The sequence below is a fragment of the Mobula birostris genome, chromosome 14 (genome assembly GCF_030028105.1).
Source record: "Mobula birostris isolate sMobBir1 chromosome 14, sMobBir1.hap1, whole genome shotgun sequence".
NCBI classification, from domain to species: Eukaryota; Metazoa; Chordata; class Chondrichthyes; order Myliobatiformes; family Myliobatidae; genus Mobula; species Mobula birostris.
Genome location: NC_092383.1, coordinates 39,773,793 through 39,797,822, shown reverse-complemented (window position 1 = coordinate 39,797,822; position 24,030 = coordinate 39,773,793). Strand labels below are relative to the sequence as shown.

The 24,030-nt window shown below is 40.6% G+C and overlaps 1 protein-coding gene across 2 annotated transcripts in view; it reads left to right on the top strand.

The window, feature by feature from the left end:
• Positions 1-24,030, top strand: part of rnf111 (ring finger protein 111) — a 156,126-nt gene that overhangs the window by 115,167 nt on the left and 16,929 nt on the right. For both annotated transcript variants that reach the window (XM_072278424.1, XM_072278423.1), the window contains exons 5-8: positions 7,178-7,339; positions 13,529-13,833; positions 20,701-20,947; positions 22,248-22,569. In XM_072278424.1, the coding sequence (XP_072134525.1) occupies positions 7,178-7,339; positions 13,529-13,833; positions 20,701-20,947; positions 22,248-22,569 (1,036 nt within the window). The remainder of the gene's footprint in view (positions 1-7,177; positions 7,340-13,528; positions 13,834-20,700; positions 20,948-22,247; positions 22,570-24,030) is intronic.

The window sequence follows — 24,030 nt, the reverse complement described above, 5'->3', positions numbered from 1 at the left end:
GAAGTATTATCATATTTATTTTATTAATCCACACACAGTGGATTAATAGTAAAGCTAAATAGGTAATGCATTACCTATAAACTAGTATCAGTTAGACGGAGTTGGAAGTTGTAGGTTCTTACTTCATAACTAAATTTTAGTAAATAATTACAGTTGCTGCTCCAATCACTATGGACACAATATTTTCAAATGAAAAGGTACTGCTTTTTTGGATGTTAACCTCAAGCCATGACTTGTCCAATAACATGTATGATAAATGTGAAAGTGGTTGAACAATAGTTTCTAATGTTTCGGCCATTATTCTTCAATTCCATTCAAAAATACAGCATATCCATTTTGCTGTGAGACTTTCCTGTGCATAAATGTGGCAGTTATTTGAGAAAGTCACTGTTTAATGAATGTTGTTCCCTGAGTGTGTGAAAAGGCAATATGTAACTACAAATTAAGTAAATATATTGCAATTTATTTTTATGAACCTCTATTTTGAAAATGAGGAAATCTGAAATATAATTTATTATTTAAATAAGATAACATTCTATATTAAAGTTAACATTATTCCATTTGTTTGAGAGAAACCTCAACACTTTAAAAGATATCCTCAGTGCTTTTAACATCACTACAGGTTAAGTATGGATTATTGTTGTAAATATGGAAATTTGAAGGATTACTTGTATTAAATCAATTTTCGTTTGTCAACTAACTTTAAAATGCTAATGCAGTCTTTATTTCTTCAGCATGGTATGGTTGGGTTTGGAAGGAAAACATAAAGTATAACTTTTAGTTACATAATAATCTCAGACAGGCGTAAACTTATAAAACTTTATCCAAGTCATTTTGCTAAATTTACTAGATTGGTCAGAATACTAATCCAGAATGTTATTCAACAAAACATTGACTTTAAGCTTTGTGATGCGATGCAAAGTTTATGAAAGTTCTAGAGTGTGTTTTCACATTTGACTGTTGTGCAGTTTCATAGAGTATTGAAGTTGTAATTCTTCAGGCTGTTTGAATTTGAGTGATGTCGGATTGTTTTTATAGTATAAGAGTTTTCCTTATTAGTTCTGTGACAACAGAGAATGGTGAATTATTTACATTCTGTGAGCCTTGCATCTTCATTTCATTTGGTAAGAATTCTTAAAGCCTAATGATTGACCTCAGATTTATCAGAGAAGCAAGGAATAAATCCTTTGGGGAACAAGCATCTTTTTCACAAATCAAAAAAGCAGGATGGATTTATATTTTATTTTGTTTAGTCTACATAGAGTTTTAACTTAATAAATTTAATATTTCCCCAGTGCTTTATCAATTAAAATCTGGTTCTCTTTTCACACATGGAATAGTTCCTGAAAAGAGTATGGCATTCCCCTTTCAGTAGTGTACTTTTAAATCAACTTAATGATCTATATACTTCACAATCATAGGAAGGACTTAGCAGACTTAACTCTCAACGTATGGCACCTTTAAACAGATAAAGGTTCAATGCCATGACCAGAAGCAAGACAGGAGGTGGTGTCACCAAGCCAGGCCCCCTCGACCCAGCATCTTGTTAGAAAATTTGCGGTTGCTGGAGAACAAAATTGAGGACCTGAGGGCAAGATTGCTGTATCGGAGGGAAATGAGAGATTGTTGTGTTCTATGCTTGAACTTGTGCTGGCTTATTCCCAGCAAACTAAATACAGCAATCAGACCCGACAGCTTCTTGATTCATAGAATAGACTGAACTGCTGCTTTGGAACAGGCAAAAGGTGGAGGCTTATGTTTCATAATAAACTTGGTGGTGCTCCAATGCGGCAGTTTTGTCAAATTCGTGTTCCCCCAACCTTAAACACCTAACAGTCAAATGCCATACATTCTATTTACTTAGTGAGATCTTCTCCACATTCCTAACCGCAGTTTGCATCCCACCTGTGACTGACTATTATCAAGTGCTTGAGATATTGCTTGATGCTAGCTCCAAGCAGGAATTAGTCCATCCCAACACATTTCATGTCATGCTCAGGGACTTTAACCAGGCTTTTTTTTGAAGAAAACCCTATCCAATTACCATGAGCATAGAGTGGTACTAGAAAGTTTATGAACCCTGTAGAATTTTCTCTATTTCTGCATAAGTATGACCAAAAATGTGATCAGATCTTCATGTAAATTCTAAAGCTAGATAAAGAAAACACAATTAAATAAATAACACAAAAACATTATTACTGTTCATTTGTTTATTGAGAAAAATGATCCAATGTTACATGTATTTGTTGGAAAAAGTATGTGAACCTCTGGGTTAATGCCTTGTACAAAAGATATTTGGAGTCAGGTGTACCAATCAATGAAATGAGATTGGAGGTGCAGGTTGTAGGGGTGCCCTGCCGTATAATAAAAAAAAGGCACAAAGTCAGGTTACTGATAGAGCCTGCTTTTCTCAAGAAAGATCTGTTTATGTTCACCATGCCTCGATTAAAACAACTTTCAGAGCACCATAGAAGAAGAATTGTAGAGATGCATCAGGCTGAAAAAGGCTACAAAAGCATTTCTAAAGACCTAAGTGTTAATCAGTCCACAGTAAGAGAAATTGTATGCAAATGGAGGAAATTCAGTCCTGTTGCTACTCTCCCTAGGAATGGGCATTCTGCAAAGATCACACCAAGAGCACAACGTGCAATGCCCAGGGAGGTTTACAAAAGAACCCAAGGCTAACAGCAAAAGACCTGCAGAAATCTCTACAAGAAAAACACTGAACAAGAATGGTGTTCATGGAAGGAAGCCACGGTTCTCCAAAATACCACCTGGATGTTCTGCAGTGCTTCTGGGACAATGTTCTGTGGACAGATGAGACAAAAGTTGAACTTTTTGGCAAAAATGCACATTGCTATGTTTGGAGGAAAAGGAGCAATGCGCACCAACACCAAAACCTCATATCAACTGTGAAGCATGATGGAAGGAGCTTTGCTGCCTCAGGGCCTGGACAGCTGAGGGAACAATGAATTCAGAAGACATTTTGCAGGAGAATGTCAGGTAGCAGTCCATCACCTGAAGCTAAATAGAAGTTGGATAATGCATCAAGACAATGATTGGAAAGACAAGAGTAAGTCAACAATAGAATAGTTTGCAAAAAAGAAAATTTGTGTTTTGAAATGGCAGAGTCAAAGTCCTGACCTTAAAATGTGTGGAAAGACCTGAAGCAAGCAGTTCATGCAAGGATGCCCATCAACATTTCAGAGTTGAAGCAGTTTTGTAAGAAGGAATGGCCTAAAATTCCTCCAAGCTGATGTGCAGGACTAAGCTACAGTTACCAGAAATGTTTGGTCGAAGTTATTGCTGAACAAGGGGGTCACACTTGTTACTAAAGCAAAGGTTCACATACTTTTTCCAACAAATACATATAATGTATCATTTTTCTCAATAAATAAACAAACAAGCACAATGTTTATTGTGTTATTTATTTAACTGGGTTCCCTTTATTTAGCTTCAGAAGTTGTATGAAGATCTTGATCACATTTTAGGTCATATTTATGCAGCAATAAAGAAAATTCTGCAGAGTTCACAGATTTTCTAACACCACTGTATAACTTGTAGCACCAGAGATTGCAACACACTTGGCCACTGTTATACTGAGGTAAGAAATACCACCACTCCATGCCCAGACTGCATTGCAGTAAATCTGAGCACTTGGCTGTCCTTCTCCTGTCTGCATAGAGGCAGAGACTAAAGAGTAAACCTCCAAAGAGATTAGGACATCAAAGAGTTGGTCACGGGAGGCAGAGGATCAGCTATGGGATTGCTTTCAGTCGGTAGATTGGGCTGTGTTGAAGGACTCATCTGTGGATCTGAATAAATGCACCATGATTGTCAAGACATTATTAAAACAGTTGTAGATGAGTGTGTCCCCACAAAATCATTCAGTGCCTTCCCCAATCAGAAACCTTGGCTAACCCATGAGATCAGCAATCTGCTGAGGGACTTACCAGAGGTATTTAAGACTGGCGACCAAAAAAGTTACAGGTGGTCCACGCATGATCTCCAGAAAGCTAGCTCATGGGCAACATGGCAATTCAGACTAAACTTGAATCAATGAACAATGCTCAACAGTTGTAGCAGGGCTTGAATGATATCACCTCTTGTAAATTCAAAGCAAGTGACATAGGTGACAACAAGTCTTCATTTTCAGATGAACTCAATGCCTTCTATGCTTCCTTTGACTATCAAAAGATAGAGGAATGATTACAAACTCCCACAGCTCCCAATGATCTTGTGATTTCAATCTTTGAGGCTGACATGCAAGCAACCTTCTGGAGGTTGAACCCACAAAAAGCATCCACCCCAGACGGGTTACCTGTCAAGTACTAAAGGCCTGTTCTCCAACTAGCTGGAACGTTCACTGAGATCTTTAACCTCTCACTTTAGTTGTCTGAGATACCCACCTTCTTCAAACAGCCTTTAATTATAACAATACCTAAGAAGAACATGGTAACCTGCCTCAATAACTATAATCCAGTGACACTTGCATCCTCAGTGATGAAGTGTTTTGAGGTTGGGGAGGAAACATATTATCTTCTTGCTGAGAAGCGGCTTGGATCCACTGCAGTTTGCCTGCCGGAGGAACAGATCTACAGTGGATGCTGTCTCATTGGCTTTTCACTCAACCCTGGACAGCAAAGATGCTCTTTATCAATTACAACTATCAATACCTTCTTGGGCAATTGGATCCTCAATTTCCTCACAGTTCAGATTGGTAACATCTCCACAATTTTTCCATCAGCCTGGTGCAGCACAAAGCTGTGTGCTTAGCCCTTTGCTCTACTCAGTTTACACTAATGACTGTGTGGCTAAGCGCTGCTCCAATATCATATTCCAGCTTGCTGGTGACACCACTGTCGTAGGCAGAATCGAAGGTGGCAACGAATCAGCATATTGGAGGGAGATTGAAATCTGACTGAGTGATGCAACAACAACCTCTCACTCAATATCAGCAAGTTCAAGGAGCTGATTATTGACTTCAGGAGAGAACCATGGATCCATGAGTCAGTCATCATCAGAGGATCAGAGGTGGAGAGGATCAGTCACTAAGTGTTATTTTTTCAGAGGGTCTGTCCTGGGCGCAGCAGTTAAGTGCAATTATGATGAAAGCACAGCAGTGCCCTTACTTCCTTAGGAATTTGCCATGGTTTGGATTGATATCTAAAACTTTGACAGGCTTCTATAGACGTACAGTGGACAGTATACTGACTGGCTACATCACAGCCTGGTATGGAAACACCAATACCCTTGAATGGAAAATCCTACAAAAAGTAGTGGATATGTCCCAGTCCTTCATGGATAAAACACTCCCCATCACTGAGCACATCTACACGAAGCAATGTTGCAGAAAAGCAGCATCCATCATTAGGGACCCCCACCACCCAGGACATGCTCTCTTCTTGTTGCTGCCATCAGGAAGAAGGTTCAGGAACTTCAGGACTCGCACCACCTGGTCCAGTAACAGTTATTACCCCTCAGCTATCAGGCTCTTGAACCAAAGGTGATAGCTTCACTTGCCCCATCACTGAAATGTTCCCACAACCTGTGGACTCACTTTCAAGGACTCTTCACCTCGTTCTCGATATTTATTGCTTGTTTATTTTTTATTATTTCTTTATTTTAGTATTTGCACAAGTTTGTCTTTTGTACGCTATTTGCGCCAGTTGGTGCAGACTTTCATTGATTTTATTATGGGCTTATTGTGTATGCCTGCAAGAAAGTGAATTTAGGGTTGTGTAAGGTGACACATATGTACTTTGATAATACATTTACTTTGAAAATACATTTACTTTAAACTTTAAACAATGAAGTCAGATTAGTGAAAATTTCAGCAGCCTCTGAACTATTCTCTGTCCTTAATAGTTGACCTTCTTTGTTTGTCACTATGCAATTGATTATCAAACATCAAAGCAAAGCTGTCCATCATCAACCAGTGAGTTCATTTTGTTGGAGAAGGATATTTGTCTCCACTTTACTCTCACTTGCCCAACCTGGAAGCAATGGTGATACCAGGAACTGTTAAAGAATCTGGATGCAAATCAGATGTATTATCAGGTGTTTAGTTTTCTGGTATTGCTAAAGATTAAAAGCAGAAGACTGTTGTGAAGAATTCCTTGTTTGAGTCTGATCAGAATGTGCCAAATGCAGTGTTGATTAAATTAACTTTTTTAACCTATTTCACCAAAGTAAAATATCATTGCAGCAGTAATCTTTGTGACTAACACACAGTTTTAAGCTTGTTGCATGGTATTAATCAAAAGGGACATTTCACCAAAATTGTTTGTCAGTGGCAACCACATTACTGCACAAGTTCCATCGGTATGGTTGAGGAGCAGGAAGTTTACATTTTGAATTTTGATCTTTTTTGTTTTATCTCTGCAACCCTGCTTTCCACCTATAATGTGGTACTCTGATCAGTACTCGTTTGTGTTTTGCTGCTATAGGTGGAGAATTTAATGAAACTTCAGTTGTTCAATAGGCAGCGTGTGATCAAATGCTTAAATCAGCTATAGAACAATGTAGTTTTTGTATATGTGTCTTAATATCAATTTTGAATACTTGTTCTGATTATGATGTGAAGGTACAAACTGTTATTAAAATTCTTTGGTATGTTTTTGATTATAGATTTTAACTCTACGTTTATTTTTTACTTTTCATAAAATATGTTCTGCTACAATTATTGGATGGTTGATTGGAATACAGTACTGCCACAAGGTGCCATATCTATTCATCTGGTTTTTGAAAAGACTGCATATGATGGCAAAGACACAGGCCGCTGTGGTGGAGGTGATTGGTTAACTCCCCAGTCAGTCAAGCATGGTGACCACAGAACAGCAGTCAGTGGCTGCGAACAGTTGTAGATATATGATTTCCTTGTAAGCTCACACAGCATTTTTCGAGAGAAATTACTTTGTTTTACACAAAGTATTTATTGCACATTATTTCCTCTACTTTTTAAATAGTCTAACTACTCAACTGACTGCTGAAAGCCATGCACTGTGCCCCAATTCCAGCTTTTGGCTGGCAGTGATCATATACAGTATACTTCTGCTCTATGAATGTGTTTGCTTATTATTAAGATTGAAATTTGACCACTTTCTCAACCTTGTGTCTATTCTTCACATTTAAGGACATAATGGAAGTGTGATATTTGTTTATACTTTGATCACAGAACCCACAGTGGTGCCAACAACCTCTGCTACTAGGTCACAACCTGTTGCTAATGTACCTACCTCGGGCCAGATCCTAAATACAACTTCCGGTCCCTCTACTGCTCAGCCTGCCTCTGTGACACAGACTTCAGGAGCTCCTGCAGCAGGTACTTCAGCAGGAGGTACGTACATAAGTTTATTTTTTTCTGAAGTAATTTACTCAAACTACATATTCCAAAGAAGATATCTCAATCATACTTCGCTAACACATGCAACTTTAGTAGTCTCGTGTTTGAATTACACTACTCTGCAGAATTTAGTTTATAGTTCATTGTTAGGTCTCTTTTCTGACATGCTCAGTGAGAAATACTTTGGTGGCCTAACAACAGATTACTTGCCTGTAAAATGGAAAGAGAATTGTTCTCCAAATAAAAAGTTGCGGGGGGGGAGATATGAAAGGAAAATTAGTATTGAAAAAGGTAACAGTGGAGTCTCTCCTAAGCTGGGTGATGTAAGATATCTGACCTGGAGTGTAAATGTTGAGTCTTGCTGAGATTGAAATACTTCCTGAATATAATACCTCATAAAAAAAAAGCGACAATTTATTATCACTTTTCTTGTTCTGGCATAAAGTCTGTTAACGAGTTGTCTGAGTCCCTTTATCTCCAGACAGTTCAAGTTTATGGGGAAATCCCACTGGTGTAGAATATATGGACATCAAGACATACCAAGTGTTATTTGATGAGATAACAAACAATCTACCCAGAATATTAACTAGCGATTTGCAAGAACATTAATATTACAATCATGAATGCTGAGGTTGGAGAGGCAAGCACAGCAGTTAGTATTGAACTTTTATGTATATGATGTAGGAGCGCTGAATGCAAACATTAAATGTCAAAAAAACAAGTATTTTGACTTTCTAATGACATTTTTCATTTTGATCAATGTGCTAGTGCAGCCAAAACATGCCAAATTATTTAGACAGTTAGGCAGGTCCCACATAGTTTTCTGTACTGAGGGGCAGCTACAGATTTTACCTCATCAAGTATATTTAAGATGCAGGAAAGTTTTCACACAGCAGTGGAATTAAGGGTTATGAGGAAAAGGTAAGTGGGCCTTGGCCAGATCAGTCATGATCTTAATGAATGGCAGAGCAGGCTCAGAGGGTCAAATGCCAACTGCTGCACTTATTTCTTATATTATTTCTGTAAAATTCTACCAGACCAATGTATCCTTGATTGACAAAAGGAACAAATAATACTTAGATATCCACCACAGTTTGCAGGGAGTCCCAGATACCTGAAACCGTTTTGAGGGAGGAGTTAAGGAAAGGAGTTTTGAGGAAACTTTTGAAAATGAGTATTTCATATGAAGTAGGGAGAGCAAGTGTGGCAAACAGTGCTAGGTTTTCTACATGGAGTGCATTACAGTAGACATGCACACTGGCAACAACTGTTGCAAGACAAGAAGATACAAATTTGATTGAAAAAAAACTGCAGTGTAAACCAGTTACCTGGGAAATAAGGACAGTACAGGGTGAGTTTGAATGAAAGTTGCTCAAATTATGTGCCGGCATCAGGTGGGTGGAAACAGCCAAATTGTGCATCAAAGTGATTTGTTTTGCACTCTCCAGCTGGTTATTGAGAATAACAAAAAGACTTCAAATCTGCAGGAGATTGTTTTTAAAAAAATGCTCTGGGCAAGCATATCACTGTCACACTTAATACAGAAGGCAAATAAATGTTCTCTTCATTCTGTGCCATGCCTTCATTGCTAGAGGGATTGAATTCAAGAGCAGGGAGGTCATGCTGCAACTATACAGGTTACCGGTGAGGCCACACCTGAAGGACTGTGTGCAGTCCTGGTCTCCGTACTTGAGGAAGGATATACTGGCTTTGGAGGCAGTGCAGAGGAGGTTCACCAGGTTGATTCCAGGGATGAAGAGGTTAACCTATGAGGAGAGATTGAGTCACCTGGGACTATACTCTCTGAAGTTCAGAAGAATGAGAGGGGATCTTATAGAAACATACAAAATTTTGAAGGGGGAAGTAGGAAAGTTGTTTTCATTGGTAGGTGAGACTGGAATTAGGGGACATTGCCTCAAGATTCAGGGGAGAAGATTTAGGACAGAGATGAGGAGAAACTGTTTTTCCCAGAGAGTGGTGAATCTCTGGAATTCTCTGCCCAGGATAGCAGTTGAGGCTTTTTCACTAAATATATTTAAGATACAGTTAGATAGATTTTTACATTGTAGGGGAATTAAGGATTATGGGGAAAAGGCAGGTAGATGGAGCTGAGTCTACGGACAGATCAGCCATGATCTTATTGAATGGCGGGGCATGTTATTGAATGATGGGCCAAATGGCCTACTCCTGCTCCTATTTCTTAGGTTCTTATTCATATTTGGATTTTTAAGCTAACTTCCCTCTCAGTTCTAATTTTTAATTTCCCAATTATGACTTTGATCGGTGGCAGAAATGAACATAAATGCTGGAAAGTGATGTAAAAATGTCACGTCTGTTTTAATAAAGCTGCCTCAAATTTGGACTGTAGTCAGAGGCAAAAGGGTGTGACTGCAAGTGAGTCAGGAAGTGGGATCTAAGTGACAGTGCTAGAGGAGTCTCAGCCCTTGAGCTTGTCCATCAGCTCTGAGATTCTTGCTCCCTGCGTGGATGAGAATGGGGGCTGTTGGAAGGATGAGCAACGTAACTGTGCCATCGTGGTTCATGGAGCCATTCAAGAGGGGGAACATAAGGGAAATGTAGTGGTAATTGGGGATAATATTGTCAAGGGAATAGACAAAGTTCTCTGTTGCTGGGATAGAGTATCCCGAAGGCTGTGTTGCCTGCCTGGTGCCCAGCCTTGGAACATCTTATCTGACCTACAGAGGAATTTGCAGTGGGAGTTGATAGTTGTTGTGGTCCAAGTGAGTATCAATGACGTAGGTAGAACAAGGAAAGAAGTTCTGCTGAGGGAATTTGAGCAGTTAGGGACTGAATTAAAAAGCAGAACCAAAAATGTGGTAATCTCTGGATTACGACCTGAGCCACAAGCAAATTGGCACAGGGTCAAGAAGATTAGGGATTTAAATGCGTGGCTCAAGGATTGGTGTGGGAAAAGTGGGTTTGAATTCATGGGAAACTGGCACCAGTGTTGGGGAAGGAGGGAGTTGTTCCATTGGGACAGGGTCCACCTGAACCATGATGGGACCTGGATCCTGGCCAATCACATAACTAGGGTTGTGGATAGAGCTTTAAATTAAATAGCGGGGTTGGGGAGTTCAGATTGGAGAAGTATAGATAAAGAGAAGAGTGTGGATAACGATAAAGTAAAAGCAAAAATTAAAAAAAGAAAAGTGAGGGTGGAATGCAGAAATGTCAAGTGCAATAGAGGCAAAGATTGCTAGATTTTAAAAGCACGATGAGTATAAGGGCACTTTATCTGAATGCCCTTAGTATTCGAAACAAGGTCAGTGAACTTGTGCACAAATCCGTATGAAGGAATATGATTTAGTGGTCATTACAGAAACTTAGTAGCCAGGTGGAGAGGATTGGGAATTAAATATCCAAGGATATCGGGTAATACGGAAGGATAGGCAGAAATGTAAGAGAGGTGGGGTAGCACTGTTAATTAAGGATGAGATCAGGGTGGTAGAGATGACATAAGATCTAAGGAGCAGAATGTTAAATCCATCTGGGTAGAGATTAGAAATAATCGATGAAAAAAAAATCACTGGTGGGGAGCTATCTATAGTCCACCGACTAATAAGGTTACACTGGCACAGGCAATAAACTGAGACGTATCTGAAGCATGGAAGAATGGAACGACAGTTATCATGGGAGACTTTAACTTGTACATAGATTGGATGAATCAAGTTGGTCTAGGCCATCTTGAGGAGGACTTCAGAGAATGCATCCATGATGGCTTTCTTGAACAGCATGTTACTGAACCTACAAGGGAACGTGCTATCTTAGATCTGGTGTGCAATGAGACAGGTAAAATTAGTGATCTTCTAGTTAGTGATCCTCTTGGAAAGAGTGATCACAGTGTGACTGAGTTTCTCATACAAATGGAGGGTGCAGTAGTTCAATCTAAAACCAGTGTATTATGTCTAAACAAGGTTGACTATAATGGGGTGAGGGAGGAGTTGGATAGAGTAGACTGGGAACACAGGCTGTATGGTGGGACGGTTGAGGAACAGTGGAAAACCTACAAAGAGATTTTTCACGGTGTTCAACAAAAGTATATTCCAGCTGAAAGCAAGGACAGTAAGGGTGGGGAGAGCCAGCCATGCATAAAAGAAGGCATCAAACTAAAAGCTTGTGTGTAAAAAGTCACCAAGAGTAGTGGGAAACTGGAAGATTGGGAAAACTTTAAAAAGCAACCAAGAACCACAAAACAAAGAATAAAGAAAGAGAAGGTAGATTATGAAAATAAACTATCACAAAATATAAAAACAAACAACAGAAGTTTTTATAATTATATAAAGCGGAAAAGGGTGGCTAAAGAGAACATTGGTCCCTTGGAGGACGAAAAGGGAGAATTGATTTTGGGTAATGAGGAAATGGCAGAGGCTTTAAATGACTATTTTGTGTCGGTCTTCACGGTGGGGGACACATCAAACATGCCAAAGAGAGATGACATGGCTGCGATGGGAGGTGAAAACCTCAATACAATAGCTATCACTAAAGATGTAGTACTGAGCAAACTTGTGGGCATAAAGTTAGACAAGTCCACTGGTCCTGATGGAATGCATCCCAGAGTACTGAAGGAAATGGCAAAGGTTATAGTAGAGGCTCTGGTGATGATTTACTAAACTTCTCTGGACTCTGGGCAGGCCCTGGCAGATTAGAAGACAGTGAATGTCACATCACTCTTCAAAAAAGGTTGTAGGCAAAAGGCAACCATAGGCCCGTTAGTTTAACATCTGTAGGTGGGAAGATGCTTGAAGCCATCATTAAATTAAAGAAGAAATAGCGAGGCACCTGGAAAGAAATGGATCCATCAGGCAGACGCAGCATGGGTTCAACAAAGGCAGGTCCTATTTGACAAACTTACTGGACGACTTTGAGGATATAATGAGTGCAGTGGATAGAGGGGAACAGATGGATGTTATTTACTTGGAATTCCAGAAGATATTCATGAAGGTGCCACATAAAAGACTTATCCATAAAATAAGGATGTATAGAGTTGGGGTAATGTATTAGGATGGGTAGAGGATTCGTTAACCAATAGAAAGCAGAGAGATAGGATGCATGGATGTTTCCCTGGTTGTGCAATCAATGGTGAGTGGTGTGCCACAGGGGTCGGGGCTGGGCCCTCAACTGTTCACGATATACATTAACAATCTGGACGAGGGGATAGAATATAGTGTATCTAATTTTGCTGACGATAATATATTGAGTGGAAAGGCAAATTGTGCAGAGGTTACGGAGAGCCTGCAGAGAGATTTAGTTAGGTTAAGTGAGTGGGCAAGGGTCTGGCAGATGAAGTACAATGTTAGTGAATGCAAGGTCATCCACTTTGGAAAGAAATATGGAAGATCGGATTATTATTTAAATGGTAGAAGATTGCAGCATGCTGCTGTGTAGAGGAACTTGGGATTGCTTGTGCATGAATCGCAAAAGGCTGGTTTGCAGGTGCAGGAGCCTATTAAGAAGGCAAATGGAATGTTGGCTTTCATTGCTAGAGGGATTGAATTTAAGAACAAGGAGATCATGCTGCAACTGTACGGGGTACTGGTGAGGCCGCACCTGGAGTATTGCCTGCAGTTCTGGTCTTCTTACTTGAAGAGGGATATAGAGGTTTTAGAGTTGGTGCAGGTGAGGTTCACCAGGTTGTTTCCAGAGATGAGGGGGTTAGACTATGAAATGAGATTGAATTGTCTGGGACTGTATTCGCTGGAATTCAGAAGAATGAGAGAAGATCTTGTAGAAGCATATAAAATTATGAAAGGGGTAGATAAGGTAGAGACAGGAAAGTCATTTCCACTGGTAGGTGAGACTAGAGCTAGGGAACATAGCCTCAAGATTCGGGGGAGTATATTTAGGACAGAGATGAAGAGGAACTGTTTTTCCCAGAGTGTTATAAATCTGTGGAATTCTCTGCCCAATGAAGCGGTGAAAGCTACCTCAGTGAATATATTTAAGACCAGTTTGGGTAGATTTTTGCATAGTAGTGGAATTAAGAGTTATGGGGAAGAGGCAGTAGCTGAAGATTAGTCCATGGTCAGATCAGCCATGATCTTATTGAATGGCAGAACAGGCTCCTATTTCCTATGTTCTTATGTAAAACTATTTCTATAATGTAGCAATGCTAAAAAAAAAATTTCCAGACTCAAGTTTGATCTTTGTTACTTTTCATCAAAGATGATGTTCGGAGAGCTGGGTTAAGTACAGTGCCAGAAGCTGGTCCCGGGGCAATGCCAAGGCTCCCATCCTGCTGCCCTCAGCATTCACCATGTGGCGGATCTTTGCAAGGACACAACTCATTAGCCCACCCTCATCCAAACTGTCTTCAGCAACATAGTCACCAATTTCAGCACCACCCTGGTGCCCACTCTACAGTGCCACCAGCAATGCCTTCATTTCCTGAATCAAGCTGTCCTTTGGAGAGACCTGCTGTAGTGCCCGCTCCTTGTGGAGCTAGTGGAAATACAGGTGGCCTATATCAGGTATGTTTTCTGCTGTTACTTTTTAATAAAAATAATTGAGCAAGAAAAGGGATCATCAAATATCTGGGGTGCTACTGAATATTGTTTTGATGATGCAAAAATGCAGCTTATCATGCAACTCATTTATCTTGGAATATTTGATGAAAATTGAGCATTAAAATGGCTAATTTCTAAATTGAATTCATGTGTAAAGTTATTCTAATTGAAATTTGTAAATAGAATTAAAATATTAATTCATATGTTCATATTCTGTTTTAAATTCAGCTGTTTTAAACAATTGCACCCTTAATTATTAAAATAATTCTGATGTTCGAGAGTGCAATGCTGTTGAAAACCAAAGTGTTAGTGTTCTGCATTTATAATTTCAATAATTTCTTTTAAAAAATGTTGACTACACTGAACTCTTGCACATAGTCATAGTCATACTTTATTGATCCCGGGGGAAATTGGTTTCAATTACAATTGCACCATAAATAATAAATAGTAATAAAACCATAAATAGTTAAATAGTAATATGTAAATTATGCCGGGAAATAAGTCCAGGACCAGCCTATTGGCTCAGGGTGTCTGACCCTCCAAGGGAGGAGTTGTAACGTTTGATGGCCACAGGCAGGAATGACTTCCTATGACGCTCTGTGTTGCATCTCAGTGGAATGAGGCTCTGGCTGAATATACTCCTGTGCCCAACCAGTACATTATGTAGTGGATGGGAGACATTGTCCAAGATGGCATGCAACTTGGACAGTATCCTCTTTTCAGACACCACCATCAGAGAGTCCAGTTCTATCCCCACCACATCACTGGCCTTACCAATGAGTTTGTTGATTCTGTTGGTGTCTGCTACCCTCAGCCTGCTGCCCCAGCGCACAACAGCAAACATGATAGTACTGGCCACCACAGACCCGTAGAACATCCTCAGCATCGTCCGGCAGATGTTAAAGGACCTCAGTCTCCTCAGGAAATAGAGACGGCTCTGACCCTTCTTGTAGACAGCCTCAGTGTTCTTTGACCAGTCCAGTTTATTGTCAATTCGTATCCCCAGGTATTTGTAATCCTCCACCATGGTCACACTGACCCCCCTGGATGGAAACAGGGGTCACCGGTACCTTAGCTCTCCTCAGGTCTACCACCAGCTCCTTAGTCTTTTTCACATTAAGCTGCAGATAATTCTGCTCACACCATGTGACAAAGTTTCCTACCGTAGCCCTGTACTCAGCCTCATCTCCCTTGCTGATGCATCCAACTATGGCAGAGTCATCCAAAAACTTCTGAAGATGACAAGACTCTGTGCAGTAGTTGAAGTCCGAAGTGTAAATGGTGAAGAGAAAGGAAGACAAGGCAGTCCCCTGTGGAGCCGCAGTGCTGCTGATCACTCTGTCGGACACACAGTGTTGCAAGCACACGTACTGTGGTCTGCCAGTCGGGTAATCAAGAATCCATGACACCAGGAAAGCATCCACCTGCATCGCTGTCAGCTTCTCCCCCAGCAGAGCAGAGCGGATGGTGTTGAACGCAATGGAGAAGTCAAAAAACGTGACCCTCACAGTGCTCGCTAGCTTGACCAGGTGGGCGTAGACACGGTTCAGCAGGTAGACGATGGCATCCTCGACTCCTAGTCGTGGCTGGTAGGCGAACTGGAGGGGATCTAAGTGTGGCCTGACCATAGGCCGGAGCAGCTCCAGAACAAGTCTCTCCAGGATCTTCATGATGTGGGAGGTCAGTGCCACCGGTCTGTAGTCATTGAGGCCGCTGGGGCGCGGCATCTTCAGCACAGGGACAAGGCAGGACGTCTTTCACAGCACAGGAACCCCCTGGAGCCTCAGGCTCAGGTTGAAGACATGGCGAAGTACTCCACATAGCTGAGAGGCACAGGCCTTGAGCACCCTGGTACTGATACCATTCGATCCTGCAGCCTTGCTTGGGTTGAGATGTTTCAGCTGTCTTCTCACCTGTTCAGCTGTGAAGCCCACTGTGGTGGTTTCATGTGGGGAAAGGGTATGGTCATGAGTGCAGGGTGGGGAACATGCTGAGCCATTGTCTGAACTATGTAAATGTTTATTATCCATTGAACAGAAGGAAAGTTTTATATTCATTCAAGCTTTTGTAGGCCGAGTATTTGCACATCTCGACTTCCGCTTAAGCTCGTAAGATATAGGAGCAAAAGTAGGTCATTAGGCCCATCAGGTCTGCTCCACCATTTCTTCATGGCTGATCCATTTTTCCTCTCAGCCCCAATCTTCTGCCTTCTCCCCATATTACTTCATGCTTTGACCAGTCAAGAATCTGTCAACCTCTGCCTTAAATGACTTGGCCACCACAGCTGCCTGCAGCAACAAATTGCACAGATTCACCATAAAGAAACTCTGTTTTAAAAAGGACACTCCTCTAGTCTGAAACTGTGTCCTCTGGCCTTAGACTCTCCCACCATAGGAAACGTCCTCTCCAAATCCACTCTATCAAGGCCTTTCACCATTCAATAGCTTTCAATAAGGTCACGCCTCATTCTTCTGAATTCTAGTGAATACAGGCTCAGAGCCATCAAACCCTCTTCATACAACAAACCATTCAATCTTGGAATCATTTTCATGAACCTCCTTTGAATCCTTTCCGTTTCAGTACATCCTTTCTAAGATAAGGGACCAAAAACTGCTCACAATGCTCCGAGAGGACTCACGAGTGCTTTATAAATTCTCAACATTACCTCCTTGCTTTATATTCTAGTCCTCTTGAAATGAATGCTAATATTACATTTGCCTTCCTATCACAGACTCTACCTGCAAATTAACCTTTAGGGAATCCTGCACAAGGATTCCCAAATCCCTTTGTGCCTCAGTTTTTTGTATTTTCTCTCCATTTAGAAAATACAATCCTTTCATTTCTTCTACCAAAGTGCATAACTGTACAGTTCCCAACACTGTATTCCATCTGCCATTTCTTTGCCCATTCTCATCATCTAAGTCCTTCTGTAGCCTATTTCCTCAAAACTACCTGCCCCTCCACCTATCTTCATATTATCTGTAAACTGTGCAACAAAGCCATCAATTCCATCATCCAAACAATTAATATATAATTTAAAAAGAATCTGTCCCAACACTCTGCACGGAGGTTGGTGACCAGTGGTGTTCCACAGGGATCTGTTCTGGGACCCCTCCTCTTTGTGATTTTTATAAACTTGGATGAAGTAGTAGAAGGGTAGGTTAGTAAGTTTGCTGATGACACAAAGGTTGGTGTTATGGATAGTCTGGAGGGTTGTCAGAGGTTACAGCAGGACATCAATAGGATGCAGAACTGAGCTGAGAAGTGGCAGATGGACTTTAACCCAGTTGAGTGTGAAGTGGTTCATTTTGGAAGGTCCACTTTGAAGAAAGAACATAATATAAATGGTAAGACTCTTGGCAATGTGGAGGATCTGAGAGATCTTGGGGTTCGTGTCCATTGGACACTCAAAGCTGCTGCGCAGATTGACAGTGTTGTTAAGAAGGTGTATGGTGTGTTAGCATTCATCAACCGTGGGATTGAGTTCAAGAGCTGACTTCAAGGCCCCGTTTGGAGTACTGTGTCCAGTTCTGGTCATCTCACTATAGGGAGGATGTGGATACTATAGAGAGGGTGCAAAGAAAATTTACAAGGATGTTGCCTGGATTGGAGGGCATACCTTATGAGAATAGGTTGAGTATACTTGGCCTTTTCTCCTGGTAGTGTCGGAGGATGAGAGGTGACCTGATAGAGATGTATAAGATGATGAGGGTCATTGATCGTGCAAATAGCCAGAGGCTGTTTCCCAGGACTGAAATGGCTAACATGGGGAGGCGGGGGAACACATAGTTTTAAGGTGCTTGGAAATAGCTACCAAGGGGATGTCAGGGGTAAGTTTTTCACACAGAGAGTGATGGGTGCATGGAATGCACTGCCAGCAGTGGCGATGGAAACGGATACAATAGGTTCTTTTAAGAGTCACTCAGATAGGTACATGGAGCTTAGTAAAATAGAGGGCTATGTGCTAGGGAAATTCTAGACTGTTTCCAGAGTAGGTTACATGGTTGGCACAACATTGGGCTGAAGGGCCTGTAATGTGTTGTAAATTTCTGTTCTGTGTTCTAACATAGACCCCTGTGGAACACCTCTCATCACCGGCAGCCAACCAAAAAAGACTCCCTTTATTCCCACTCTTTGCCTCCTGCCAATCAGCCACTACTTTATCCATGCTAGAATCTTTCCTGTAATACCATAGGCTGGTAGCTTGTAGCAGCCTAGTGTGGCACCTTGTCAAAGCCTATTGAAAATCCAAGTACACAATATCCACCAATTCTGCTTTGTCTGTCCTGCTTGTTATCCTGCTTAAGTTGGTGGTGAGCTGCTGCTTTGAAACACTGCAGTCCGCAAGGTGTGGATGTGCTGAGGAAGGTATTTTGACCCATTGACAGTAAAAGACTGGTGATAAGTTTCCAAATCAGAAGGCTGTGATGCTTGGAGGGCAACTTACAGATAGTGGTGTTCTGTGCTTTTACTGCCCATGTCCTTCTAGCTCGCAGATGTCATTAGTTTAGAAGGTGCTGTCTGAGAAGTTTGGGCAACTTGCTGGTGGTGCATTCTGTAGATGGTACAATTTATGTACTGGTGACAGAGTGAGTGTATAGTTGTGGATAGGGTCCCTATCAATCAGGCTACTTTGTCCCATATAGTGTCAAGTTTTTTGAGAGTTGTTGAAGATGCAATCATCATGGAAAGTGGAGAGTTTTCCATTACTTTCCTGACTCGCAGAAAACAGAGTGGGAATAAAGGGATCCTAGCTGGCTGACTGCCAGTTACCAGTGGAGTTCCACTGGGGTCGGTGTTGGGACCACTGCTTTTTATGATGTATGTCAATGATTTGGACTATGGGATTTGTGGCTAAATTTGCCGATGATACAAAGATAGGTGGAGGAGTGGGTAGGGTTGAGGAAACAGATAGTTTAGGGGAATGAGCAAAGAAGTGGCAAATGAAATACAATGTTGGAAAGTGTATGGTCATGCACTTTGGTGGAAGAAATAAAAGGGAAGACTATTATTTAGATGGGGAGAGAATTCAAAATGCAGAGATGCAAAGGACTTGGGAGTCCTTGTGCAAGATACCCTAAAGGTTAACCTCCAGGTTGAGTTGATGGTGCAGAAGGAAAATGCAATGTTGGCATTCATTTCTAGAGGTATAGAATATAAGAGCAGAGATGTGATTTTGAGGCTCTATAAGGCACTCGTGAAACCACACTAAGAGTATTGTATGGAGTTTTGGGCTCCTTATTTTAGAAAGGATATATTGACATTGGAGAGGGTTCAGAGAAGATTCACAAGAATGATTCTAGAACTGAAAGGGTTACCATATGAGAAACGTCTGGCAGCTCTTGGGCTGTATTCCCTGGAGTTCAGGAGAATGAGGGGGGATCTCATAGAAACATTCCAAATGTTAAAAGGCCTGAACTGATTAGATATGGCAAAGTTATTCCCCATGGTAGGGGAGTCCAGGACAAGAGGACACGACTTCAGAGTTGAAGGATGTCCTTTTAGAACAGAGATATGGAGAAATTACTTTAGTCAGAGGGTGATAAATCTGTGGAATTTGTTGCCCCAAGTGGCAGTGGAGGTGAAGTCATTGGGTGCATTTAGATAGATAGGTTCTTGATTAGCCAGGGCATCAAAGGGTATGGGGAGAAGGCAGGGGAGTGGGGATGACTGGAAGAATTGGATCAGCCCATGATTGAATGTGGAGCAGACTCGAGGGCTGAATGGCCTACTTCTGCTCCTATATTTTATGGTCTCATGGACTTAGATGGTGGATATAAGCTGTGAAGAGTCAGGAGCTGAATTACTCACTGCAGGAATCTTGGACTCTGACCCATCTTGTACCATATTGTGTATGTGGTTACTCCAGCATGAAAAACCCCTACATTCCTATAAATAGTAATAGGGATATATCAAAGGTAACAGTTTCTTCAATTAATTAACATTAAGATGAGGCATAAAGACATGAAGGAGCTATGGCTAATAGTACTAAAGCTAATCAAGTGAATATGAGGAAATCTGAGGAGATTAACTAAACTGATGTGTTAAGGTGAAATAGCCATGAATAATGTAGATATGCAAAGAATAATCCAGTAAAGATGACCATCACTGAAAGACTTAAGAGAGGAAAATAAATTCCAGCAGAAGAAGCTAGGATAATTTGTGATATGCATTCCAATATGTTGAGCTCATAATATTCATAGTGATGTAGTTTGCATCAGGAAAGTCAGTTTTGATTTGCACATTTAAAGTTTTATTTGAGAGAGAAGATGGCAAAAGGCGGCTTCTTAAGCCCATCACCCCTACTGGGGCATAGGCTACTGACAGCAGCTTGCAAGTCCTCTGTATTGGCCAGTCTTTCAGTTTTTCAAGGTGTAGCCCATTAATGAACAATCGTCTCTCAGGGATGAGGTCTTTGAAGCTTCTGTTGGCTTTTCTGTAGTGCTGGGTTTTTATGGGATGTGGTTGCTAGCCCCATGTCCAACCCTTCTCCCACAGCCGGGCCTGGGACCGTCCATGGAGGAGTTAAAGGGCCTTTTACTTATCACTTATTGCTGTTTTACAATGTCTAAGGCCATACTTGGTACGGAACAATAAATGCTGCATATAACAATAGGGTCTTTTAAGAGACTCCAGGATAGGTACATGAAGCTTAGAAAAATAGAGGGCTATAGGTAACCCTAGGTAATTTCTAAAGTAAGTACATATTTGGCACAGCATTGTGGGCCAAAGGGCCTGTGTTGTGCTGTAGGTTTTCTGTGTTTATATAACAATGGAAATTATAGACAATATGTTGTGTAATTCTGTAATTTAAATGTTCTCTTTAAACAGACTGTGCCTGTTGATTTAAGTAGCGGTGCTGTTAGAAGCCATGGAAATGGGAGTTTCCATGGTACTTCTGCATTTGATCCCTGCTGTCCTGGAAATTCCTCGCGAACTACAGTCTATGGTGCACAAGCAACACCTGGAACAAGCCAGCCTGTGACTGTCGAAGGATATAGTTCTGGGATGGTAGGACAGTCTCAAGGTCAACCACAGCCTCCTCTTGCTTCTTGTCGACATTATATTCACCCTACCTGTAAGCCTTGGTTTTCATGTTATTTTTGAAATCCCATCTTGTAAAGTTCACTTAGCATTTATTATTCTGTGTGGACAGCAAACTTTATCTGAAAAATGTAGAAATGGTAAAATTAGTCATATGTACAATATAAATGTTAAGGTTCTTTAAATAAATGGGTATTTTTATTTGCAGTTATTATGAGGCTAAAGTTACCTGACTACAATTTTTTGTAAGATCACTGAATTACCTTTAAGGTTGGGCAAGGTTTTGAGATAAAATCAGGAAATGCCAGTAATATTCAGCAGGTCAAATGGCTCTGTGAAGATAGAAACAGTTAATATTTGTAGTCAATGACCTTTCATTAAATTTGTATTGGTTCTTCATATTTACTGCCTCTTTAGAGTTACATTGATTTCCAGGATTTTTCAAATCTGAGAAATAGATTGGCTTGTTTTCCTTAGTAAGGAAAACCACTTCCTACACAAATTAGGCAAAGAATTCCTAGAAAATAAGAGAGCACATTCCCTTTCACATTGCACAGTGTGATTATCTTTCTGATACTAGTACCGCAGAACAAATTCTGTACTTTCTCAAATTATTGCTGAATTGTGAATATCCTAGTTATTGTTTTAGAACTAGTCGTGAAAGAAAAAGTTTTGAGATAATTAGCAGATTCCATTGAGACGTGGAACAGGCTGCTGGTGGTACCATCAATAAATTTGTTTGTCATCTGTTTTCTGCTTTGTTTAGTAATCCATAATGTGAGCATGAGTGTTTCTGGTGAGGGTGTACGGATTAAATTATGTAATGAGTTAGCCAGTGGAAAAAATGCCACTGAATCCACCAACTGACTTTGAACCTGCTGCACAAAATTAGCTCTTTTATACCATTTTGTTAATATTGTTATTCTGGTACAAGAGAATGCCATTTTGTATTAAATCATGGAAATTCCAAACTGCATCTGATTCTGCTGTGCCTTTTTTTAATGTTGTGGACTCCCATGTTCCAAAGCGAATGCTGCTCTCCTTGATGAACGTGCAAGCTCATTCTGCTCTGATCCGATCCATGAAATTTTATTCTCAGAGTTAAAACATGATAAATAAATGTCAGATAAGAATTTTCAACAACATGGGCTCTGTTCTTTTAAAAGTTCATTGATGGGAAACAATTAGGATAGTCAGCAATCTTAAACAGAATTTTCTAAAGTTTCTTTGATTATTCATTGTGTCCCAATAGTGTGTTGGAAATTTTGCTTTCTTTACAGAGGATATTTCAGGTTAATGGCCATTGCTGATTCCCTTTGTTTTTTTTTCCCCAGATGCCCCATTGTCAAGAGCACTGCACCACCAAGCTCCCACGTGCCCTCATGCACATGGAAATCCTCCCCCTCCGCCACAACCTCCTCCCCAACCAGAGTATGCTATTCCACACCCGGTGCACCCTTTCCATCCACAGCTTCCCTCACATCCTTCAACTCATACTGTACCACCAGCTGCTCCCCCACCTCCGCATCTTCCTGCAACAGCAGCGACAATGTCACACCATATCCCTACTGCACCACCTTCTTCTCAGAGACTACACCATCATGAAATGCTTCAGAGAATGGAAGTTCAGCGAAGAAGAATGATGCAGCACCCAACGTAAGTTGAATGTTTTGTTGCACCAAGTTTTTTATTGAATAATAAAAATGGGGGCATTTATTTTAAGTCATAAATGCTTGCAAATTTCCATATAGCCCTTCAAAAGTTAAAAGATATTATCATGTTTTAACATTTGGCTTTCTAAGCTGAAATACACACAGTCCATGCAACCTTTAAGCTTGTGTGTTTATTTTCACCAATTTAAATTAAACCGTCACAATCCACGGTTCAAAGCGTGAACAGTTAACACCCTGTCTGATATAATTGAACATGTTTTCTCAGTGTTGTTACATCCTACATTTGATAAACAGAGTGCTAACCACCACATTTTCTAGAATCACAAAGGAGCTGAAAGAACTTCATATGTGCTTTTGTTTCAGTGGCCTTTGAGAATATCTGCATAGCCTGCAAGCTGCACCAGATATTAAGAAACAAATGGCTATAACAGTCACTTAAGTTGATTGTAGAAAAATTGATTAAAATATACCATTACTGAAGGTTTTTATTTAATGCTTCCATCTTGTTATGCTGCTGCAGCAAGAACTACTTTCAGACCTTCATAACCTGATGCAAATTTTAATAGTCAAAGAATACCCACAACAGCTTATTGAATCTTTTGCCAATTAATGTAACCACAGAAAAATAACCAAATTCTGAACTAGCTGTGCACTGAGCAATGGAAAAGCCAATCCCAGAACCTTTCACTATAAATGTTGTTGTTTGACACAGTTGTATAGCATGAAGGTAGGCCCTTCAGCCAAGTCCATAGTGACCTTCAAATGTCTGTTTGTCATAATCCTACATTAATCACAATTTATTTTATTGACACTCCCATCAATATTTCCTCGATTCTACCACTTATGTAAACACTAAGTCAATTTAACGTACCTTTTAGATGTGGTCGGAAACTGGAGCTTCCAAATGAATCTTGGGGTCAGGGTAAACATACATACGCCAAGTACATGGCATCAGGTGTCAGGATTGAATCTTGGTAGCCAGACTTTTGAGACATTAGCTTTACCAGCTGCACCAGTCTGTGGTCTGGGATGTAATGATACTCTTTTCAGTCCTTTTTTTTCCGTAAAACTCAAATAAGAATAGTACCTGATACAATATTATGAAATTTTAAAATTGCTAACTTTTTTGATATGCTCACTAGCGTCCTGACTTTTTTTTGTGGGGTAATTTCCTGTAAGATGGTGACGGTTTCAAATGCAGCTGCCTCTCAGGGGACAGCCAAAGATGCACTTTTCTTTTTAAAATGTGTTTTTATGATTGTAAGATGACACTGAACTGCAAGGACTACAGATACAGCAGGTCTACCGCGTTAGTGATCTGCTTGTTCAGAGCAGCCAGCCGGGGTGTCAAAGGAGCCAGTAGGCGAGATGGAGAAGGAGGGTTCTAGCGGTCAGGCCAAAGAGGGTTCGCTTTGCTGACCATGTTTCTATCTGCTACTCAAAG